Source organism: Pseudomyrmex gracilis, unplaced genomic scaffold (genome assembly GCF_002006095.1).
Source record: "Pseudomyrmex gracilis isolate BER0280 unplaced genomic scaffold, ASM200609v1 scaffold_1, whole genome shotgun sequence".
Lineage (NCBI taxonomy): Eukaryota > Metazoa > Arthropoda > Insecta > Hymenoptera > Formicidae > Pseudomyrmex > Pseudomyrmex gracilis.
The window spans coordinates 19,970-38,861 of record NW_018020585.1 but is presented as its reverse complement, the minus strand read 5'-3'; the positions used below and the strand labels follow the sequence as shown (position 1 = coordinate 38,861).

General features: G+C 32.7%; 3 protein-coding genes across 5 annotated transcripts; 1 reads left to right on the top strand and 2 right to left on the bottom strand.

Moving 5' to 3' along the window:
• Window positions 1–434: 434 nt before the first annotated feature.
• LOC109853123 (rab GDP dissociation inhibitor beta) lies at window positions 435–7,036 on the top strand. Its single transcript, XM_020424926.1, has 5 exons — window positions 435–877; window positions 4,234–4,647; window positions 4,773–4,986; window positions 5,064–5,246; window positions 5,333–7,036. Exons 1-5 carry the CDS (start codon window positions 717–719, stop codon window positions 5,687–5,689), a joined length of 1,329 nt encoding a protein of 442 aa, XP_020280515.1. The 5' UTR covers window positions 435–716; the 3' UTR covers window positions 5,690–7,036.
• Window positions 7,013–12,769, bottom strand: LOC109853111 (acyl-CoA synthetase family member 4). 3 transcript variants are annotated; one of them, XM_020424912.1, is made up of 11 exons: window positions 12,387–12,769; window positions 11,992–12,253; window positions 11,437–11,895; window positions 10,966–11,339; window positions 10,473–10,561; window positions 9,828–10,353; window positions 9,464–9,698; window positions 9,204–9,349; window positions 8,974–9,137; window positions 8,197–8,460; window positions 7,013–8,137 (listed from the first exon to the last, which is right to left on the bottom strand). In XM_020424912.1, exons 1-11 carry the CDS (start codon window positions 12,397–12,399, stop codon window positions 7,748–7,750), a joined length of 2,922 nt encoding a protein of 973 aa, XP_020280501.1. In that variant the 5' UTR covers window positions 12,400–12,769; the 3' UTR covers window positions 7,013–7,747. The 3 variants fall into 3 exon arrangements, with proteins under 3 accessions (XP_020280501.1, XP_020280492.1, XP_020280483.1); XM_020424903.1 differs by having other exon boundaries at window positions 9,464–10,353; window positions 10,966–11,046; window positions 11,122–11,339; XM_020424894.1 differs by having other exon boundaries at window positions 9,464–10,353.
• Window positions 12,770–12,877: 108 nt separating this feature from the next.
• LOC109853127 (S-phase kinase-associated protein 1) lies at window positions 12,878–15,004 on the bottom strand. Its single transcript, XM_020424941.1, has 3 exons — window positions 14,770–15,004; window positions 13,464–13,742; window positions 12,878–13,348 (listed from the first exon to the last, which is right to left on the bottom strand). Exons 2-3 carry the CDS (start codon window positions 13,740–13,742, stop codon window positions 13,139–13,141), a joined length of 489 nt encoding a protein of 162 aa, XP_020280530.1. The 5' UTR covers window positions 14,770–15,004; the 3' UTR covers window positions 12,878–13,138.
• Between the last annotated feature and the right edge of the window lie 3,888 nt (window positions 15,005–18,892).

The following is an 18,892-nucleotide window of genomic DNA, read 5'->3' as shown; positions in this document are numbered from 1 at the left end:
ATCATAAGTGATTATCTCTCAACCGTTGTGCAACTGTTGAGTTGTCTGAACGCACCCAATGTAGCATAAACGTGGTACTCCCAGAGGTACAGCCAGAGGAGAAATTTCCGAGAAATACTTCCCCTGACGCGGCACGATATGATGCACTTCTCTGTCAAACAGGATATGGCCTAAAGCCTATGTCACACTACGGATTGGGATTGAGATTGGATTGAAATTTGACCAATCAGAAGAAAGAAAACCAATCTTAAGTTTAGTGATCTTCGCTCTGATTGGCCAAATTACAATCTAATCTCAATCCTAATGAGTAGTGTGACATAAGCTTAACGTAACGCGTTACGAAAAAGTTGTGCGGTGGCCCTAACAAATAGTGTCGACAGGACGCAATCTAGGGAAAAGTGGACGTCATCGCTGCCGCTCGTGAGTGTCGTTGTCGCTACCGTCGCTATCGTCGTTGTCGTCATCGTCGACAGAGTAGCAAAGCAAGAGAACAATCTGCGTTTTCTGTGTGTTGCGTTTTGTAGTCTTGTGCCGTCACGTATCATTCATACGTAGCAAAAGTTAGTTTTTTTCAATCGCTCTACGTTTCACAGAGGACGCCGCAGTAAATAGATAAATAAAGAAAAGTGTTCGATATTGTATTCCAAGTGTTGAAGTCGCCCGTCAGATCCGTGAGTTTAATTGTTTCTTGATTCGCTCACTTCGACACGTGAACCATGAATGAAGAATACGACGCGATTGTCCTCGGCACTGGCCTTAAGGAGTGCATCCTCTCGGGTATGCTCTCCGTCAGCGGCAAACGAGTGCTGCACATCGACCGCAACAAGTATTACGGTGGCGAATCGGCCTCCATCACGCCCCTCGAGGATCTCTTCGCGTGAGTGCTCGTTTTGTTCCGTCTTCCACTTCGTCTCTCTCTCTCTCTCTTTTCTCTCTCTCTCTCTCTCTCTCTCTCTCTCTCTCTCTCTCTCTCTCTCNTCTCTCTCTCTCTCTCTCTCTCTCTCTCTCTCTCTCTCTCTCTCTCTCTCTCCCTTTCCCTCTTCTCTCTCTCATCGCTATAATTATTCTCTTAACGGAGAACATCCGTCAAACGTACATACTCATAAAGGACTCAAGTATAGTCATATTTTTCAAACAATGGTATTACAGGCTGCGTTAGTTTTTTACGACAAACATTTTATTAACTTCACAGAGTTCTCTATAAAACTTTATCCGAGTAGCCAATCACAACATATTTATTATATGACAAGGATGCAATATAATACTAACACGTTAATGTCATGATAGATATACACATATTCATTTCTTGCTTCTCTTTTCTGAGCCACACAGGTACCTAGAACATTTGTTTTTGATCAGTGTGTCTCGCGAATATTGATTTCCTTCTTTTTTGCGATCAAAACTTACAAATTAGTTGATTACATTTTTGAGGAAACACAAGCGAGAAAAAGAAAGATGTTCCTCATACAGTCTGCGTCGCGTACGATACAGTATCGATTCTCTGTACTTCTGTTGGCGAATCGAAAAAAAGCTGCTTTTGATTTCGGCGATCAAACAAAATAAAGTGTTTTAAGGACGTTGGACTTTGGACTGTTGTATAAATATCTGCAATATAAGGATCTCTTCTGCCGACAAGCCACTGTAAATATCACATAAAATGCAAATTAAGTGTGGCTGTGAGTGGTCGACATTAATTATCAATTCCGGTCGTTGCTACCGGTCAGTCGAAAGTATAGCGGAAAGTTTGGTACCGTCTGTTGGCAAATAAAGGACAAGAAACAGAAACTCTTGATAGTATAATGTTGCGAGTTGATTTTCGCTTTTTTTTATTTACTGCAATTTTGCTTCCAATTCTTTTGTTTAATTGTGCGATAATTTATGTGAAAAACAACCATACAAATATCAAAAGTTGATATAGAAGATATTCTGCTTCTCACTTTTCTATTGCTATCATTACATTTAATAGCAATTGCATTCTCTTGAAAGGTACGTTATGTCATCTAAAAAAACGCAGATATCTTTTTTCTAACGTTTGATATATCTCCTGTACATTCTATGTACACTAGAACTTCAATAATTTTGAGCATACGCACATACGTTTCACAATTCGACTTCTCCTTTATAGGCGATTCAGTAGTTTTCCGTAGTTTTCAGTAGTTATTGATGATTCTCCGATATTTTTGAGTGACTGAGCAACTTGCAGAATATACACTTATTCTCATTTTAAGAGTGTAACATAAGAGAAAAAGAAACATATCTTTTGTCTCTTGCAATTAGTCGTTACCTAAAAGAGGAAAAAAGTAATTTCAAAGTTTAGGAAGAATCGGTCCTATGCGCTCGAAATTACTGAATCTACTGTATATTACATACATACACACACACACACACATATACGCATAACTTGTGGGATGAAAGTCTTTAGAAGGAAAAGCTGTGTATACATCGAATATATACAGGTGGAAAGCGGAACGAGAGACTTTGACCGTTTCGAAGATTGCACATAATTACGTGCTTCGTGAAAAGACGCGAGAAACACTCGTTGATTATCATGACACGCGATGGCTTTTTGTCTAACACTTCACTACTGCAAATGAAAATTTAATGAATCTGGATAACTGGAATTAGCATCACATTAAAATGCAAATAAAAAATCTCTATTCCGTTGTTTCATTTATAAGCTTCTGAATATAATATCAATATGTACTTGCAACCTACTTTGTAACAACTTATGTAAAATTTTTCAAATTTGTTACATAATAAAAAAAAACAAAAAAAGAAACAATCAAAACAATAGGTTTGTTCGCGTCGCATGCTCTTAACATGTTCCTACTCGCTCTAACGCGATTTTTTTCAATGAAAAAAGTCACTCGGTACACACTAGTGCAGACTACTGAATTCGCTGTTAGAGCGCGTTAGAGCGAGTAGAAGCATGTTGGAGCATGCAATGCGAACATACTTATTGAATGTACGATTTTGTATGATACATCTAAAAGTGTGAGACAAGTACAAGAGATATAAATGTATGATTACAAGAAACAACTGGATAACTATAGAACATTCGTACCTTGTAAACTTATACATATAATCATATAGGAATTGTGGTAAAACGTACGATTATATAGTTTTTTTCTTTACTTCTGTAGAAGGACTTTTCGCGTGGTGCAGTAAATACAGAGAAATTTAGGTTTTTACCGATCTCTATTATTGGTATTCAGTACCCATTTAAATTATTATATCTCAAATGTACGGATGATGAGAGTCTATAGCATCCAAAGTGCAAATTGTAGAGTGTAATGGATTTTTTAATAATTTTATTCTAATCTCGAAATTATTCACGTTATGAAAACAGTTTTCAAACAAAAAATATATAAAATTTGGTTTTTTACAAAAAGGTTATTATCTTCATTCACGTAACTCCAACCGTTTTTATGTTAGAACGCTGTACTGCGTTCAGCATTATACTACAACGCAAAACAAGGTTCCACGTGGGTTTACAACTTTCTACGCAAAGCGAGGTATCAACCCAAACCTATGTGTAAATATAGACGAATATATGTAGATGAACACGATGAAATAGAAGAAATAAAGTGACACAAACTCACACAGCATACACACGCGCGTGCACACATATACACACAGTGGGTTCCGCTCTTTCCCTTATGGGTGGCTCCACTATTAAAAACCTAGACACATAGGGTTGGATTGAAAACTCGCTTTGCGTGGAAAGTTGTAAACTCATGTAAAAACTGAAACTTTCGCGTCGCAGTGTGCGGACACAGAGTGGATTCAGCGTTCTAACATGAAAACAGTTGGAGTTAAATAAAGGTTATAACTTTTTTTGGCGTGAATGAAAGTTATAACCTTTTTTTGTAAAAAATACCTAATTTCTTACATTTTTTGTTTAAAAACTTTTTATAACATGAAGAATTTCGGGAATAATCATAATAAAATTTTTTAAAGTGTTTTTTCAAGATGGCGGTTATTGTGTTTTGTTTATGATAGTTTTTTTTATTTTTCTCTCGTTATGATATGTTTCAGATAAGCGAAAAGCACGGCATTTTAACATCTTTTAATAATCTGTACAATTTAATTACACTTCTTTTAATTAAAACTTTACTCTTTAATATATTTATAGTTTTATAGATTTTAATCTAGAGAGAACAACAGACAGAATAACTGTAGAAATTTGCAATAAGTAGAGCTAATTTATCATATGCTAATGTTATGATTTAGCAAATTCAAGGCTCCAGCGCCGGACGAAAGTTATGGCCGTGGTCGGGATTGGAACGTCGATTTAATTCCCAAGTTTCTGATGGCCAATGGTCTTCTTGTCAAACTGCTCATTCATACGGGCGTGACGCGTTATCTTGAGTTCAAATCGGTGGAAGGTTCATACGTGTACAAATCAGGTAAAATCTCCAAGGTCCCGATTGACCAGCAGGAAGCTCTGTCTAGTGATTTGATGGGTCTGTTCGAGAAGCGGCGGTTTCGCAGTTTCCTCATGTGGGTACAAAACATGCAGGAGGATGATCCAAAGACGTGGGAAGGTTTTGATCCCTTCAATAATAGCATGAGTGCGCTTTATAATAAATTCAATCTCGACAAGAACACACAAGACTTCACTGGACACGCGTTAGCATTATACAGGTAATAATGAAGATCACTTCTGTAGATGAAATGATAATTCACTGTGCAGAGAGAATTACAATTTAAAAAAAAAAAAACTTCTTTTTGTTATTTTAAACAAGCGTAAATTTAATGTTGTTTATCAGAGACGACGACTATATAAATCAAACCGCGATAACAACCATAAGAAGAATCAAACTGTATAGTGACAGTTTAGCGCGGTATGGGAAATCGCCATATCTCTATCCGATGTACGGTTTGGGCGAACTTCCTCAGGGATTTGCACGACTCAGCGCCATTTACGGCGGCACTTACATGTTGGACAAACCGATCGATGAAATCGTCATAAAAGACGGCAAGGTAAGCGATATGTCTGCTGTAGTTGAATTCGTGAAGTGCATTCACATTGGAGAAATAATTATTGTTATTTTATGCAGGTAGTCGGCGTGCGTTCCGGCGATGAAGTGGCTCAATGCAAACAAGTTTTTTGTGATCCTACGTATGTACCTGATCGTGTAAAAAAAGTTGGTCAGGTGATAAGGTGCATATGTCTTATGGATCATCCGATTCCGAACACAGCTGACGCATTATCTACGCAAATTATTATTCCTCAGAAACAGGTAATTGATAGTACGTGTTTTACAATACAAAGTTTCCAAGTTTATTTTATGTTTTTAATTGAAGTTTTTATCTTGCTTTTTTTCAGGTTGGCCGTAATTCTGATATTTATGTGTCTCTCGTGTCGCACACTCATCAAGTCGCGGCAAAAGGGTGGTTTATCGCCATGGTTTCGACTACAGTGGAGACGAAGAATCCAGAAACCGAGATTAAGCCCGGTTTAGATCTGCTCGGTCCAATCAGACAAAAGTTTGTTAGCATCTCTGATTACATGGTGCCAGTGGATGACGGTCTTAATAGTCAAATATTCATATCTACCAGCTACGACGCGACCACACATTTCGAGACTACATGCTTGGATGTGCTTGATATATTTAAGCGCGCCACTGGCGAGGAATTCGATTTCAATAAAGTCAAGCACGAGCTCGGCGATGAGGATCAGTAACCATAATCATAAAAAGCACGCATTTGCTACATCATATTGCTGGGAAATCCAAATATTTGTCCGGTGAACTCGTATTCGAATAAACAAAAGAAATATTACTTGATTACCGATCGTGATCGGTACGCGACAGTGTCTCAAAGCAGAAAGAAAAGTCATGCTGCGAGCAGAGACCTGTGCCTAATTACATATAAATTCTCTCCTATAAAGATAGAAGACAAAGTAAAGTACTAACTAAATTCTCTTTCTCTGTCTCTTTATTCACCTTGTTCTATTCTCATTCTAGTATTTTTACGAATCTTTTGAAGAACGTAAATTCTCTACGTTTACAGAAAAAAACTTTTGGACTCTATTTCTACGAACTTTGTGTGAACTTTGGATTATAAAGGAAGATAACTTATAAATTTATATTTATAGATAACTTATAAATTTACATTTTGCACATACACAAAAATTCAATCTCTGATATAGGTTGAAATGAGAATCAATATAAAAAAAAGAGACAAGTAAAGTAAAATCCAGATGTTTATTATTGTGTGTATACATATGTGTATCATATTTTCATGTACCGAGATACAAACAAAACGTTCATCGGCAGATTAAATTGTACAAAAAAAAAAAAAATAAAAAAAATAAAAAATAAAAAAAAAATTACCGAAACATCACTGCACTATTACATAAGGTGCAATATATCGTGAACCTCTGATGATCAATTGATGTATCATTTATTTAGACTAAGTAATAAAATGTTCTTAAAAAAATGTCAGTTGCTGTCAATGGGAGAAAACTTGAATTTATTATATAAATTTTATCTTCAGGTTATCTAAGTTGCATTTATCATCAGGAAAAAAAATGAGTAATATAATAATATAGTTTTATACATATGTATATCACAAGAGCGATTCAAGGTGTTTTATTGGTAATTGTTCCTTTGTGCTTATCAATCATGTAATAAAATTAGATTTAACATCTAGATAACTCATAGATTATTTGATATGTATATTTGTGTACATGTATAATTATGTAATTGTGTGTTTTACTTTTTGCATTTATTTATCTTCGAAGAAATTTTTATTCCCAGAGAAAACAAATCATAACTATGGTTAGCAAAGTTAGGTATCTTTAAGCAAACACTGTAAAACAAAATTAGAAATAGATAAGTCGTATGCACACTTGAGACAAAGTCAGTAGAACGGTTTGGAAAAAAGATCACTAGACGAATACGAATAGTGACATGTTGTAATAAGGATATCTGGAACAGTCAAGTGCAGTTCTCATTATGGATATACATATTATAGATCTATATATAGTATATATATATTATATAATTACAAAAAAAAAAAAAAAAAAGATCGTTAAGATATTGTTATTTTGTGTGAGCTTGAGATTCGTACTATTTCTTTTGCATAATAAAAATATGCGAACGTATCTTATTATTACATCATGTTATTTGATAAGGAGAAGACGTAGGTGAAATATATGCGTACATTGATCAGCTAATTAATTATGTAATACGGTCACATATTTGTATTGAACAAGATTTATTTTTCTAGGTTGAGTTTGTGTTGTTCACTTCCATGCTAAAAGTGTTTCTATTTTTCAATAAGATAAAGTAATGTGAGATATGATCTCCAGAGAGTTTGTTCTATCCTTGTTATAGAAGTATGAAGGAAGAATGACTTTTAACGTGCACGCGCACGAGTTATATATATAAACTTATTCCAAAATTTATATTATTTTTTGCATTTATATTAATTTTTTTCCGGCGTGAATTGATTATAATAGATGCACGCAATTTTATTGTATTACATAAAAAATTGAGTGAAAAACAAGTATATTTAAATAACGGACATTTGTCTCAACTATATATAATAGATATTCTTTATATTATATATCCGTCACTTGTAAAACATACATACACACACAAAAAACAGAATGGAATAAATGATATTGTATTAATTGTAATGTCTTTGCTGTTTCGATTATGGTTTCGCAATAATTTAAATTTAAAAAACTTAAATATTCAAAGGCCGGTCATATATGAAAACGTTTATATTCACATTAACTAAGTTTCAGAATATAAAGATTGTTATCTCTGCATCCTAATACAGCCAAATCATTATGGACAACCGGTGAGGAAAAAGTTTCTTTAGGGAGTTTCACGCTCACTAATAATCTGCCTTCTGAAATATCGTACACCTCAATGGCGCCATTTATACATATTAGGAAGATATATTTATCATCACACCAAGGAGTAGCGAAGACTGGTGAACAGAGTTGTAACATGTATCTCAATTTCGGCTTGTTTTGTTCAATCCTACTGCACGGCATTTCCAAACAATACAGAGTCTTATTTTGGCTAGCCAAAATGAGATACTCGTTATTTCTAGACTTGCAAGTCTGTATCACAGGATACGAAAACACATTTCCATGTATCACATATTGCCACATCTGCAATACAAAAGGTTGATACAACATAAAAAAGCAACAAAAAAAGTTTAGTTACATACCTGACAATCAGTTTCAATATCAAAACAATGCAACGTTCCTGAGACAGAACAAAATAAGACATGTCCAGTTTGGAGAACAGCAGGCGCAACAAAAATCGGATCTTGCAATTTACGTTTCCATGTAATTTGTCCGGATAACTGTTGCAAAGCTAAGCATGAGCCGTCCAAAGTTCCAAAAATAACAGATGCAGAATGTTGGTGTAAACAACCGGTAGCACAGATTCCACCTTCACTTGCTTTAGTTTTCCATATTTGAATACCATCCTATACGCGATAAAAATATGTATTTTTATAAAAACAACTCATTTATTATATATATTTTAATAGTAGGGAAGTGGCCAATTCAAGGCAATAATCAGATTTTCGGGTCAATAAACTTTTTTATTTTGGAATATTTTTGAACAAATATTTCGACCCTTAATTTGGGTCTTCTTCAGTGTAAGGAAAGTTCGCAGGTAGCCGTCGCGCTAGTTGATGATTCGGTTTGTTTTTTCGGGTCGTTATCATCTTTTATTTCGCGTGTTGTTTGACGGCGATGCGCGACTGATGGACTAAGTTCTTCCTATACCTGCGAATCTTCCTTACACTGAAGAAGACCCAAATTAAGGATCAAAACGTTTCAAAAATATTCCAAAATAAAGAAGTTTATTGACCCAAAGATCTGGTGGCCATCTCGAATTGGCCATTTCCCTACTATTATAACATTTCACGACGAAGAATACAGAAGTTTTATATATTTACTTTACAATTTACGTTAATCAATAATTGAATTAGTACCTTAATCGAAAGACAATATACATGATGATCATAGGAACCTACAAATATTTTACTTTCTTGTGTACACGTTATTGCTGTGCATTTAACCATGTCTCGCGTTTGAAATTTCCAAATTATTTCACCAGTTTTCAGATGAATACAGTAAATATATCCATCATAACAGCCTGTCAATGAAAAGTATTATAGTATTATATCATTTGTTTTCCATTATATTTTTCTGTAAGACTTACCTACAATGCCGCGAAAGTCGGATAAAACTAAAACAGATGCTTCTATTCGATTCGGTAGCTTTACTTCGTATAATTTATGAGTTTCTAGCAAATTAACAGTACATATAATACCAGAATGTGAACCTACTGTTACATATAATTCTTTCCTAAAACAAATTAAGAATATATATATTTATACACACACACACACAACTTATATTTACATATATAGACACACACACGTAGAGATAAAATATGCATTTTTTTTACAGATTCCTTACCTAAAAGTACAATATACAGTTGGTGAAGCATCGACGCATTTTTGCAAATTATAAGTTGCTACTATTTTTATATTTGATATACTTTTTAAATGCGATTCTATACTTTGACTATTTATTAATGCATTATGTGTGTTATACACTTTTCCTCTGCACTTATACCACCAATAAGTTTCAGGTTTATTTAAAGATACTAATACATTACTTGATAATGATTGTTGTAATAAAGATGATTTTTCTATAGAAAATATTGTTGTAGAATTGTCACCAATATTGATGCTATCGTTTTTGCGACAATCTCGGTTGATTAAAATGTTTCGAATATAATTAGTACATTCGTTAAACGTAGCATTTTTCAGCAACATACCAATCATTTCAGGAAGTTCTACGTTAAAGGCTTCAGCAGCGGTGTTCGAGATTTGGAGTGCTTCTATGGATGTACCACCAGAAATTAAAAAGCCAGCATTTTTACAGTTAATATGCTGATTCCATAAATTTTCAAATATTTTACTCGCATTATCATAAGAGTAATTAATATTTTCTGTTTCGGATTTTCTACATAATTCGTTTAGAGACGCGAGACAAATTTTACCGTTAGTGGTATATTTAAAATAGTTCACTAAAATTATTTTATCAGGCTTATAAATCGCTGGCAACATCCTCAAATGCAATATTGCATCATTTCTCAATATAAAGAATTCTTCTTTATTTTTTATAGTAGATAAACATAGATATAATTTGTGCTTTTCTGTATCCCAGAGTGCAGCACAATTGCATACAAAATTCAATTCCATTGCGGCTTTTTCAAGTTCTCGTAAATTTACTTTGTTTCCAAATCTCTTTATAATATTGTTTTGCCTTCCTTTATAAAATATTCTGCCCTGATTGTCTCTCTAAAACAGAGAAAAGATATATATTAAAAATTTTTTAAATTATTGTCAATTTTAGAAAAATTAATTAGTTCATAAAATGCTGTCAAAAAAATTATTCGCTACTAATAAAACTTGCTTACTGAAACGACATCGCCAGTATTACGAAAAACTGGTTTATTTAAGTCGTTCTCAGTTTCATTTCCAATGATACAAACTCTGCTACAGCTTCCTATATGTCAAAAATAAAAACAAAACTGATATAACAGATATAAATTATTTTATACGCACGCGCGCGTGTGTGCCCTTACGAAAAAGAACTATTGCCGATTACATATAAATAAAGTCAGTAATATAAATATTACTGACAATCACACAAGAATATTATTAGGTATTACAGGAATCACTGAGAATATTACTGGCAATTACACAGAATGCCAGTAATTATTTCGTACCACTGCCGCAATATATTACTGCCAGTAATTCTTTTTCGTAAGGGCTAGCCTTCTTCAAAATTTTTTCAAAAATACATTGTTTTCAAGATATTTTGTCTAAATTAAAATGAGACTCTGTATATGTTTGTAAGTATACTGTCCATAAAGACTACCTTAAAATTAAACTTTATTAAATACTCACCAATGTAAAGAATGCCTTCATCAGTGGTTATTTTGTTATCCTCATTTCTGATTTCAAATATAGTTTCTGATAAAATTTTACCTAAACAAGACTCATCTACTTGAGCATCTTTTGCAATTTCACTAATACTAGACCAACAAGATATCTCGGTTATACCATAAATATTAAATAATCGTGTCATATTTTGTGGATGGCTAGCTTTTAAGAATAATTTTCTGCTAGGGAATGGTTCTCCACCCAAAAGCAGAATTCGTAGATGCGATTCTTTGCCCAAAATTGTTGTTTTCAAACATTCAGTAGACCATTTATGAAAGAAAAGCGATGGTGTAATTTGAAGAACCGTTACATGAGCATGATATATTTCTTCTAAAAGCCTAAGAAACAGTTACTATTATTACTTTTATATAATAAATTCTTCCTTATTTTTTCAGCATTCAGTTTTTAAAATTGACTTTGTTCATGCTTATTTACCTCTTATGGTCATGTTTTAATACTTTAGAAACCATGAAAAGAGTTGCAGCACAAGAAAGACTTAAGAAAATTTCAACAATACTAGGATCGAAAGTAAAACTTGTTAATTGAGCAATTTTATCAGACTTTGTAACATTTAAAATTTTCTTTAAATCTGTAATATTAGGCAATATACAGGGATGAAGAACTTTAACAACTTTTGGTGTTCCAGTTGATCCTGAAGTTGTAATTGCATATGCATAATAAAACCATCTTCTATTACTAACAATAGTTTTGTCAACATTTATTAATTGTACCAGATATATAGAATGTCCATGAATGTCAAAATGACATATCACTTCTTTGTTAGACGTTACATGTTTTGTAAAAATATATTTTACATGTAAATTGATTAACATAATTTTAGATGTCAATTGATCTGTTGGCACATTAAAAAATGCATGTCCACTATCGAGAATTCTATCAAAAAGAACAATATAGTATCAATATTTATAACAATAATTTTCCAAAACTCTAACAATTCCATCTTTTCATTAAATTACATTTATTTCTTACCCAAGTATTAAAGAAGGTACACAATATTCCGAGATATCAGTATTAATGCCAATAAATTCAGAATATTTTATACATTTCAAATGATTGGAAACTGTTTTTTTTGCTGTTTGCAATTCATCATATTTTATAATCTTAATTTCTTCTATATCGTGATATTCTATAGCTGATTTGTTAAGATTAAACCAATTACATATTTTTGTTAACACTTGTAAACCATCCTGTTTATTGTCATAAGTCTTTAGTTTTTTTGTGCAACTATTAACTAAAAAAACAAAGAAAACCAAATATACGTTATATTTATTTACAACTTTGTGTATATATTTTTATTATAACATAAATATTTAATTTATTGTGTTGTATGTTTTGGGGTTAGATATTTTCACATATATACTCACTTGCATGGCTCATGATAAATACTGTGCAATTCTAGAATTTGATTTTTTAAATACAAATAGAATGAAAAGATTTTAAGTATCTAATTCACTTTCGTTTTTTTTAGATGTTGTTTAACGTACAATCAACCTTCAATAAGACAATTTTATATACTTCTGTTTCAGGTTATGTATTTTCTGTAAGCTCTCAGAATAGCTGATGGTAACAACACATTAAACAAAAACAAACTTTTTTTTAAAGAAGTTATATTTTCATAAAGAAATAATGTACAAAGCATCCTCAAAGTAATTCCTTACATGATTTGTTTTTATTTTATATTATTAATTTGTGTACACAATGACTCTTCTAACTAAATTTATACATAAACTTTTCATGTCCTTTTTTATATCATAACATTGTCTTAAAATTCGTGCATCAATATGATTTACATATTTATATTAAAAATTCTTCTATTGTTAAGATTTAAGGAGAAAAGCACGTACGTTCAATAAGATTATAATTAAAATTTTTTTATTTTTAGATGATTAAATAACATAAGACTTGTGAAAGGTATACATAACTTGTTTACACATGTATATATTTGATTTTATCTTAGTCATATGGATACTTTATTATTCTTTCCAAAATCTATATTCTGCATTGTCTATGGATAAATTTTTTATTAAAGTAATAGCATAGATTCAAGATCTCTAAATCAATGATGAATTAATATTTAAGTGATTTGCATGACCAATAGGAAAACTTGCAATCCTATTTACTTCTCCTCACACCATTCGTTTTCCTTGCGCACTTGCTCCTCTTCTGACGCAGTAAAGTCATTTTTTATATTAAATGTTTTTCGTATTTCTTCCGGTGTTTTTCCTTTAATCATATTAGCAACAGTTTTGCACGTGACATCCAAAAGCCCTTTGATATCTAAGTAGTTAGCTGCCAAAATCAATTCAAAGAGAGTTCCTTGATCTACCTATATAAACAAAAGTAAATATATCAACAAATACAAATTTCTAAAAATTTAATGTTCCTTATATATCTACTAGAATCTTATTTTGTTTATATTTAAAATTGACCAAGATATTTACCTTCAAGAAGTCTGCATCCCAGGAACTAATATCATCAGTACGTTTCTCTTTATTTTCATCATCCTCTGGTGGAGGAGGATCATCCTTGTGGTATGTTGCCCACTGAATGACCTTACGAAGTATAGCAGAATTAACATTTGGTAGTGGTACAACCTCTTCCTCATCTTCATCCATACCAAGATCCTCAAGCATAGTCTTTATGGTAACTGAACATTTTGCTATTTCAACATCTACATCAAATACTTCACCATCAGAACTTTGTAACTTTATGTTTGGCATCTATAAAAAAAGATTTTATAGGTTTATTAAAATTAACATCATACATTGAGATAGATTCTAAGATCCAATTGACTCTTTTTTATGTGTGTGTATATACTGAAATTTATATAAAAATAAAATTAAAATACTAGTTAACTCTTCAAAAACACATAGATCTTCTAGACTGACTCAAAAATTTCGCGTTGACGTTACTAAAAAAACTTTCAAAAAAGCGTAGAAAAGCTCTAAATAATCATAAAGGAGGTGTTTAGATGGCCAATAAGAGCTTAAACACAGGTAGTAATGTGTGAACGAAATTTTTCTTTTATGGAATTTTATTCCTTGTGAAAATAACGTTTCGATCCTAGCATTGGATCATCTTCAGATAGAAATTTCAATAATTACAACAAAGTTACATTGTCAAATGACTTTCATGTGTTTCTTAGAATCTTGATCGTATGACAGTTAAGCTGTTACTAGGAGTACCTACCACTACCTGTGTTTAATCTCTTATTGGCCATCTAAACACCTCCTTTAAAAAAACTTTGTTTTTTTAAACGCTTATATCTTCAAACCTACTAAAAAGTTTTTCACTGGTTCTTTTTTTTGATCAACGCAAAATCGTTCAAACTTTTGATTCAAAACAAAAAAAAAAAAGAGAAAAACTATTGAATTTTCGCAGAGATATTCGATCTTACAGTCGCGTGGATTTCACAGACCCGATCTGGCCGATTTGTCATTTTTGAGATTCTGTTCAATACAGATTAATTTTTCTGATAATTTCTATAAAAAAACGTTTTGGACATCATGACAATATCTTTTTTTGCCGCACTACAAATCATATATTACAATTTATTAAAGCTATCAATAACCGTTATTTTTAAATTACTATCATTTATGTGGATTATTATAAATTTTGTTAAGTCTTGTTAAGTAATATTCTCCGATTTAATCTTGAGATATTAATTGCGCGGTCAAATGCGTGAGCAAAACGCCTTCGTTTTTTGATGTTCAGCTGGACTTAATAATAAATTAAACACAAAATCACCTTTCTGAATCCCAAAGTCACCTGCAATCAATTAATTATTTAAGGATATCGTCTTTCTTCAAAAGCCAAACGGAGGCTTCTCTCTCTGACTCTTGTTCTCGTTTATGTCTCCTCTAAATTTCTTTCTCAATAACAGTTGATGGCTCTTGACAATCTCGATCTAGAACGATTTTCAGACTGCGTTCTGATAAAGACCTTCACCAAAGAGAAAACTGAGAGCGGCCAGGGCCATATGCAAAAATACTGCGTTCAATTTGAGAAGAGAATTTTACTGCGCATAGCAGAGAGAAGAATGGGTGCGTTCAGACAACTCAACAGTTGCACAACGGTTGAGAGTTAATCACTTCTGATTGGATCATACTTTTGGAACCATACCAGATATTGAAGAATAGTCCTATCATAAGTAATGATCTCTCAACCTGTTGAGTTGTCTGAACGCACCCAATGAGAGCGGCCATGGCCGTATGAGAATAGCTGCGTTCCGTTTCACGCATATGCGCGCATTTATCTATACTATACGTGACGTGTACTATAGATACATGCGCGCATATGCGTGAAACAGAACGCAGTCTAGCAGTCCATATATTATATAGGCTGCGTTCCGAGTTACGCATTTATCTATAGTACACGTCACATATAATATAGATAAATGCGCGCATATGCGTAACTCGGAACGCAGCCATAGAGTGCGGTCAAAGCTTCACTGCAAATGTTTTGAAGCATTGTTCTATCTTTATTTCTCGTTAAATGTAGAATAAAGATAGAATGATACTTGGAAACATTTGCAGTGAGACGTTGACCGTACTCATAGTCAAAGTGCGCTTGGGCACTTCTCTTTCTCGCGTTCTTTCTGTCTCACTTTCCAATGCTTTGTCTCGCTCGCACTCGCTTAGTAGACGCACCTGCGCATAATGACGCTCGACTATCTATGCTCATATTTGGACTTCGTGCGTCTCTTCTTTACTATACTTCTCTCTTTCTCGGGCCTCGTGCCTCTCATTGCGAAGATACGCGACTATTATTAGCGATATATTAGTGTTAAGAGCCGTCTACAATGGAGAGTTGTAGGCCGTAACAGTAAGAAATTGACAAATCACAATCGATTATTCTTCTTTACTTCGTCTGTGATTGGTCAATTTCTTACTATTACGGCCTACAACTCTCCATTGTAGACGGCTCTTTATATATATGCCTCCCTGTCACGCGACGTTACTTTAGTCACGTTTTTAAGGACACGTGACTAAAGTCAGAGAGAAAACTGAGAGCGGCCAGGCCCATATAAGAGAATGTCTAATCGCCTTTTCTCCCTGTAAGCCAGCGCAATGTCCATAGGTGGTGCATATTAGCAACTACGTAGCTATGTTCACGAATGACTTGTCGGTACGTACGTTATGTTCAAACGTACATAAAAAACAAAACTTCTAGTTATGGCACTTAGAGAATTTATACTTTTTTAAACATTATGTTTTTGTATTATATAAGTGTTTTAATTGATAGCGGCATGAAATGCATATATTAAACGAAGGTGTGTAAAATCGATGCGCAAGATTCCGTTGCGTACGGTATAAACGCAGAAATCGCTCAATAACTGGTCAATTCTCAGTTAATCAGTCGATTGATTGATAAAGCGGATTGTATAAATGTAGGTCGATTTATTGGATAAAGCATCCAACTTGCATAGACTTCCGTACGAAGCTTGCGGATTACAATGCGCTCTCTAATTAAAGAAGCTGCGAAAGATCAGAACGCGATGGAAATATTTCACTACGATTTGCGCGTCACAAAATTATTGGTAATCAATGTCATACTGAGCTTTCCCTTATTTTAGCGATATTTTAAAGAAAGAGTCATCCAATTACCCTATAAGCGCATAATATTATTTCATATCAAGTAATATTCTGAGCACATTTTTGGAATATTAAACGTACTATTAATATTCATAGAATATTCTAGAATATTGTGTGCTTATAGAGTAAATCTCTGTAAAACTACTCTAAAACCGTCGATACTAGTTAATATTCTTCAAAGTAACATACAGGCTGTGTTTAGGGAACACGCTATCAGCGCTATCGCGTCATTCTATCTTTGTTTTACATCTAATGAGCTATAAAGATAGAATGATGCAACAGCGCTGATAGCGCGCTCCCCGAACGCAGCCATATTTGTTTTGTATTTTTTGAACATCTCAAGTCTTTTCGCAAATTAAATTGCTTAGAATTAAATCCCTGCGCATTTAAAAACGAGAGTTTATGTACAAGTTTTATAAACTTTTATACCTGACAAGAAAACACAAATTAGTTAATCTATCTTGAAAAAAAGTGCTAATCATTTATGGTACTTGATATTATTTAAAGAGATATTTGAAGAGAAGTTTAGAAACAAAAAAACGTCAACCATGCATGACATAAACTGCACAAGTGATATTTCCTACATATATAATGTTCAAAATAATTTTATTTTGTTATCATTAGAGTAAGATATAAAATATTAATAAACTTAACATTTAAGAGAAAAAAACATATGTTTAATAAAAAAAAAGAAATTTATATAATCTTAAACCATAGACATAGAGACAAGAAAACGAAGTATGAGCAGCGGGAGATAAAGCTGCTTCCGACGGAACACAAACTCATATCACAGTCTAGCTATACCAGTTACGACACACCACTTTTTTCGAAGAGATAAATTTCCAAAGGCGCATGCGTCAGTTTGTACTACAGAGAAAATGGCTGCATCTTATATCAAAATAGGCTAGCTAGCTTTTATAACTTATTAAAATTTATATTTGATATATATACAAAATGTTAATAACAGGTTTTAGCAGCGTACAAATACATTGAAATTGGAATAAGTGTCGGTCCAATCTCCTATGTGGAGATAGTCATTGAAGACAACCACGGCAATTCACTGCTTATATCATTTTCCAACAATCATCCAGAAGCAGACTGATATTCATCAACTACTACAATCGGCGGGAGCCGTTGTATACCGGAGATATTCTATTTTTTAATAATTAGCAGCATTTTTAGTATATTATTGCGGATAATATAAATTAATAAAAATAATTTATATATATATATATATATATATAATAATTATATGATGAATGATAATATCAATTAATGACAATTTCCTAAAATTATACGGCTTGTTCTGTATGATTAATAAAAACAAAGTAGACGAGCAAGATTATAAAGTACTAAACGTTCTGTGAAATGCCTTAATAATTATAATAAAAATTGTACAAATAGTATTTCAATAATCATAGACGTTAATTCTGGAATGCCTGCCAGGCATTCAGAAAATGCCGTATCGAGAAAACGGCACAGAATACAAACGCTTCGAGAGAAGAAAGAGAAGACATTGTACTTTGTTATGAGAATAAGCAGTTTCACGTAATGATGCGGGGATGATAAATATCGTATTATATACAGGTTCTTCGGCGTACGACATTAGAAACGAAGGCGCCGCGAAGTCTTTCCTCTTCCTGTCCTTTCGTAGAATAGCTCGTTATTGACAATCGTTTCTCTTTATTCACCGTTAATTCCGATATTAAAAGAGAAAATTAAATTATGATACGAGAGAAGAGTTGGATAATAAAAATGTACACATTTTCTAGAAAATACATATGAAAACTACATAGTTGCGTATGTAATATTAAGAACTTTTCAAGTTACTATAAAAAGTTAATAATTTTGAATGACGTTTTAGAAAATTTTAGTAAACACCACACAAAAGTTTTTGAAATTGTAAATATGCAGAGATTATAATAAAATAAATTTAAGTATGAAATAGATTTTTAATAAGCGTTACAGTATTAATATTAATAATGTTTAACAGAATAACTTCAACACAATAATGTTTTTCGCGCTAACTCAGCTAACAAGACTTTGAGTATTAAATAAAAAATAATTGTCTCACAGAATGTCACATACGTTGTCAATTCAAGATGTCCATATATATATATTATATTTTAAATATCAAGACTTTTGGTACAGACTATCGTTATAGTAAATTCTACAAATAATTCGATTTTCGTTTACAGATATTACTATTTTTGTGCTTTTATGAAGATACAAGAGAGTTTTAAAATATATATTTCGTAAAATGAATAATAATTTTT

What these genes read in the sequence shown, in the direction of transcription:
- LOC109853123 (XM_020424926.1), top strand. Translation starts at nt 717, where the DNA reads ATGAATGAAGAATACGACGCGATTGTCCTCGGCACTGGCCTTAAGGAG. An exon ending in CCCCTCGAGGATCTCTTCGC is followed by an intron (nt 878 to 4,233) that starts GTGAGTGCTCGT and finishes GTTATGATTTAG; the next exon opens with CAAATTCAAGGCTCCAGCGC. An exon ending in TCGTCATAAAAGACGGCAAG is followed by an intron (nt 4,987 to 5,063) that starts GTAAGCGATATG and finishes TATTTTATGCAG; the next exon opens with GTAGTCGGCGTGCGTTCCGG.
- LOC109853111 (XM_020424894.1), bottom strand. An exon ending in TTAAAACATGACCATAAGAG is followed by an intron (nt 11,340 to 11,436) that starts GTAAATAAGCAT and finishes ACTGTTTCTTAG; the next exon opens with GCTTTTAGAAGAAATATATC. An exon ending in TATATTGTCTTTCGATTAAG is followed by an intron (nt 8,461 to 8,973) that starts GTACTAATTCAA and finishes TATCGCGTATAG; the next exon opens with GATGGTATTCAAATATGGAA.
- LOC109853127 (XM_020424941.1), bottom strand. Translation starts at nt 13,742, where the DNA reads ATGCCAAACATAAAGTTACAAAGTTCTGATGGTGAAGTATTTGATGTA. An exon ending in GGGATGCAGACTTCTTGAAG is followed by an intron (nt 13,349 to 13,463) that starts GTAAATATCTTG and finishes TTGTTTATATAG; the next exon opens with GTAGATCAAGGAACTCTCTT.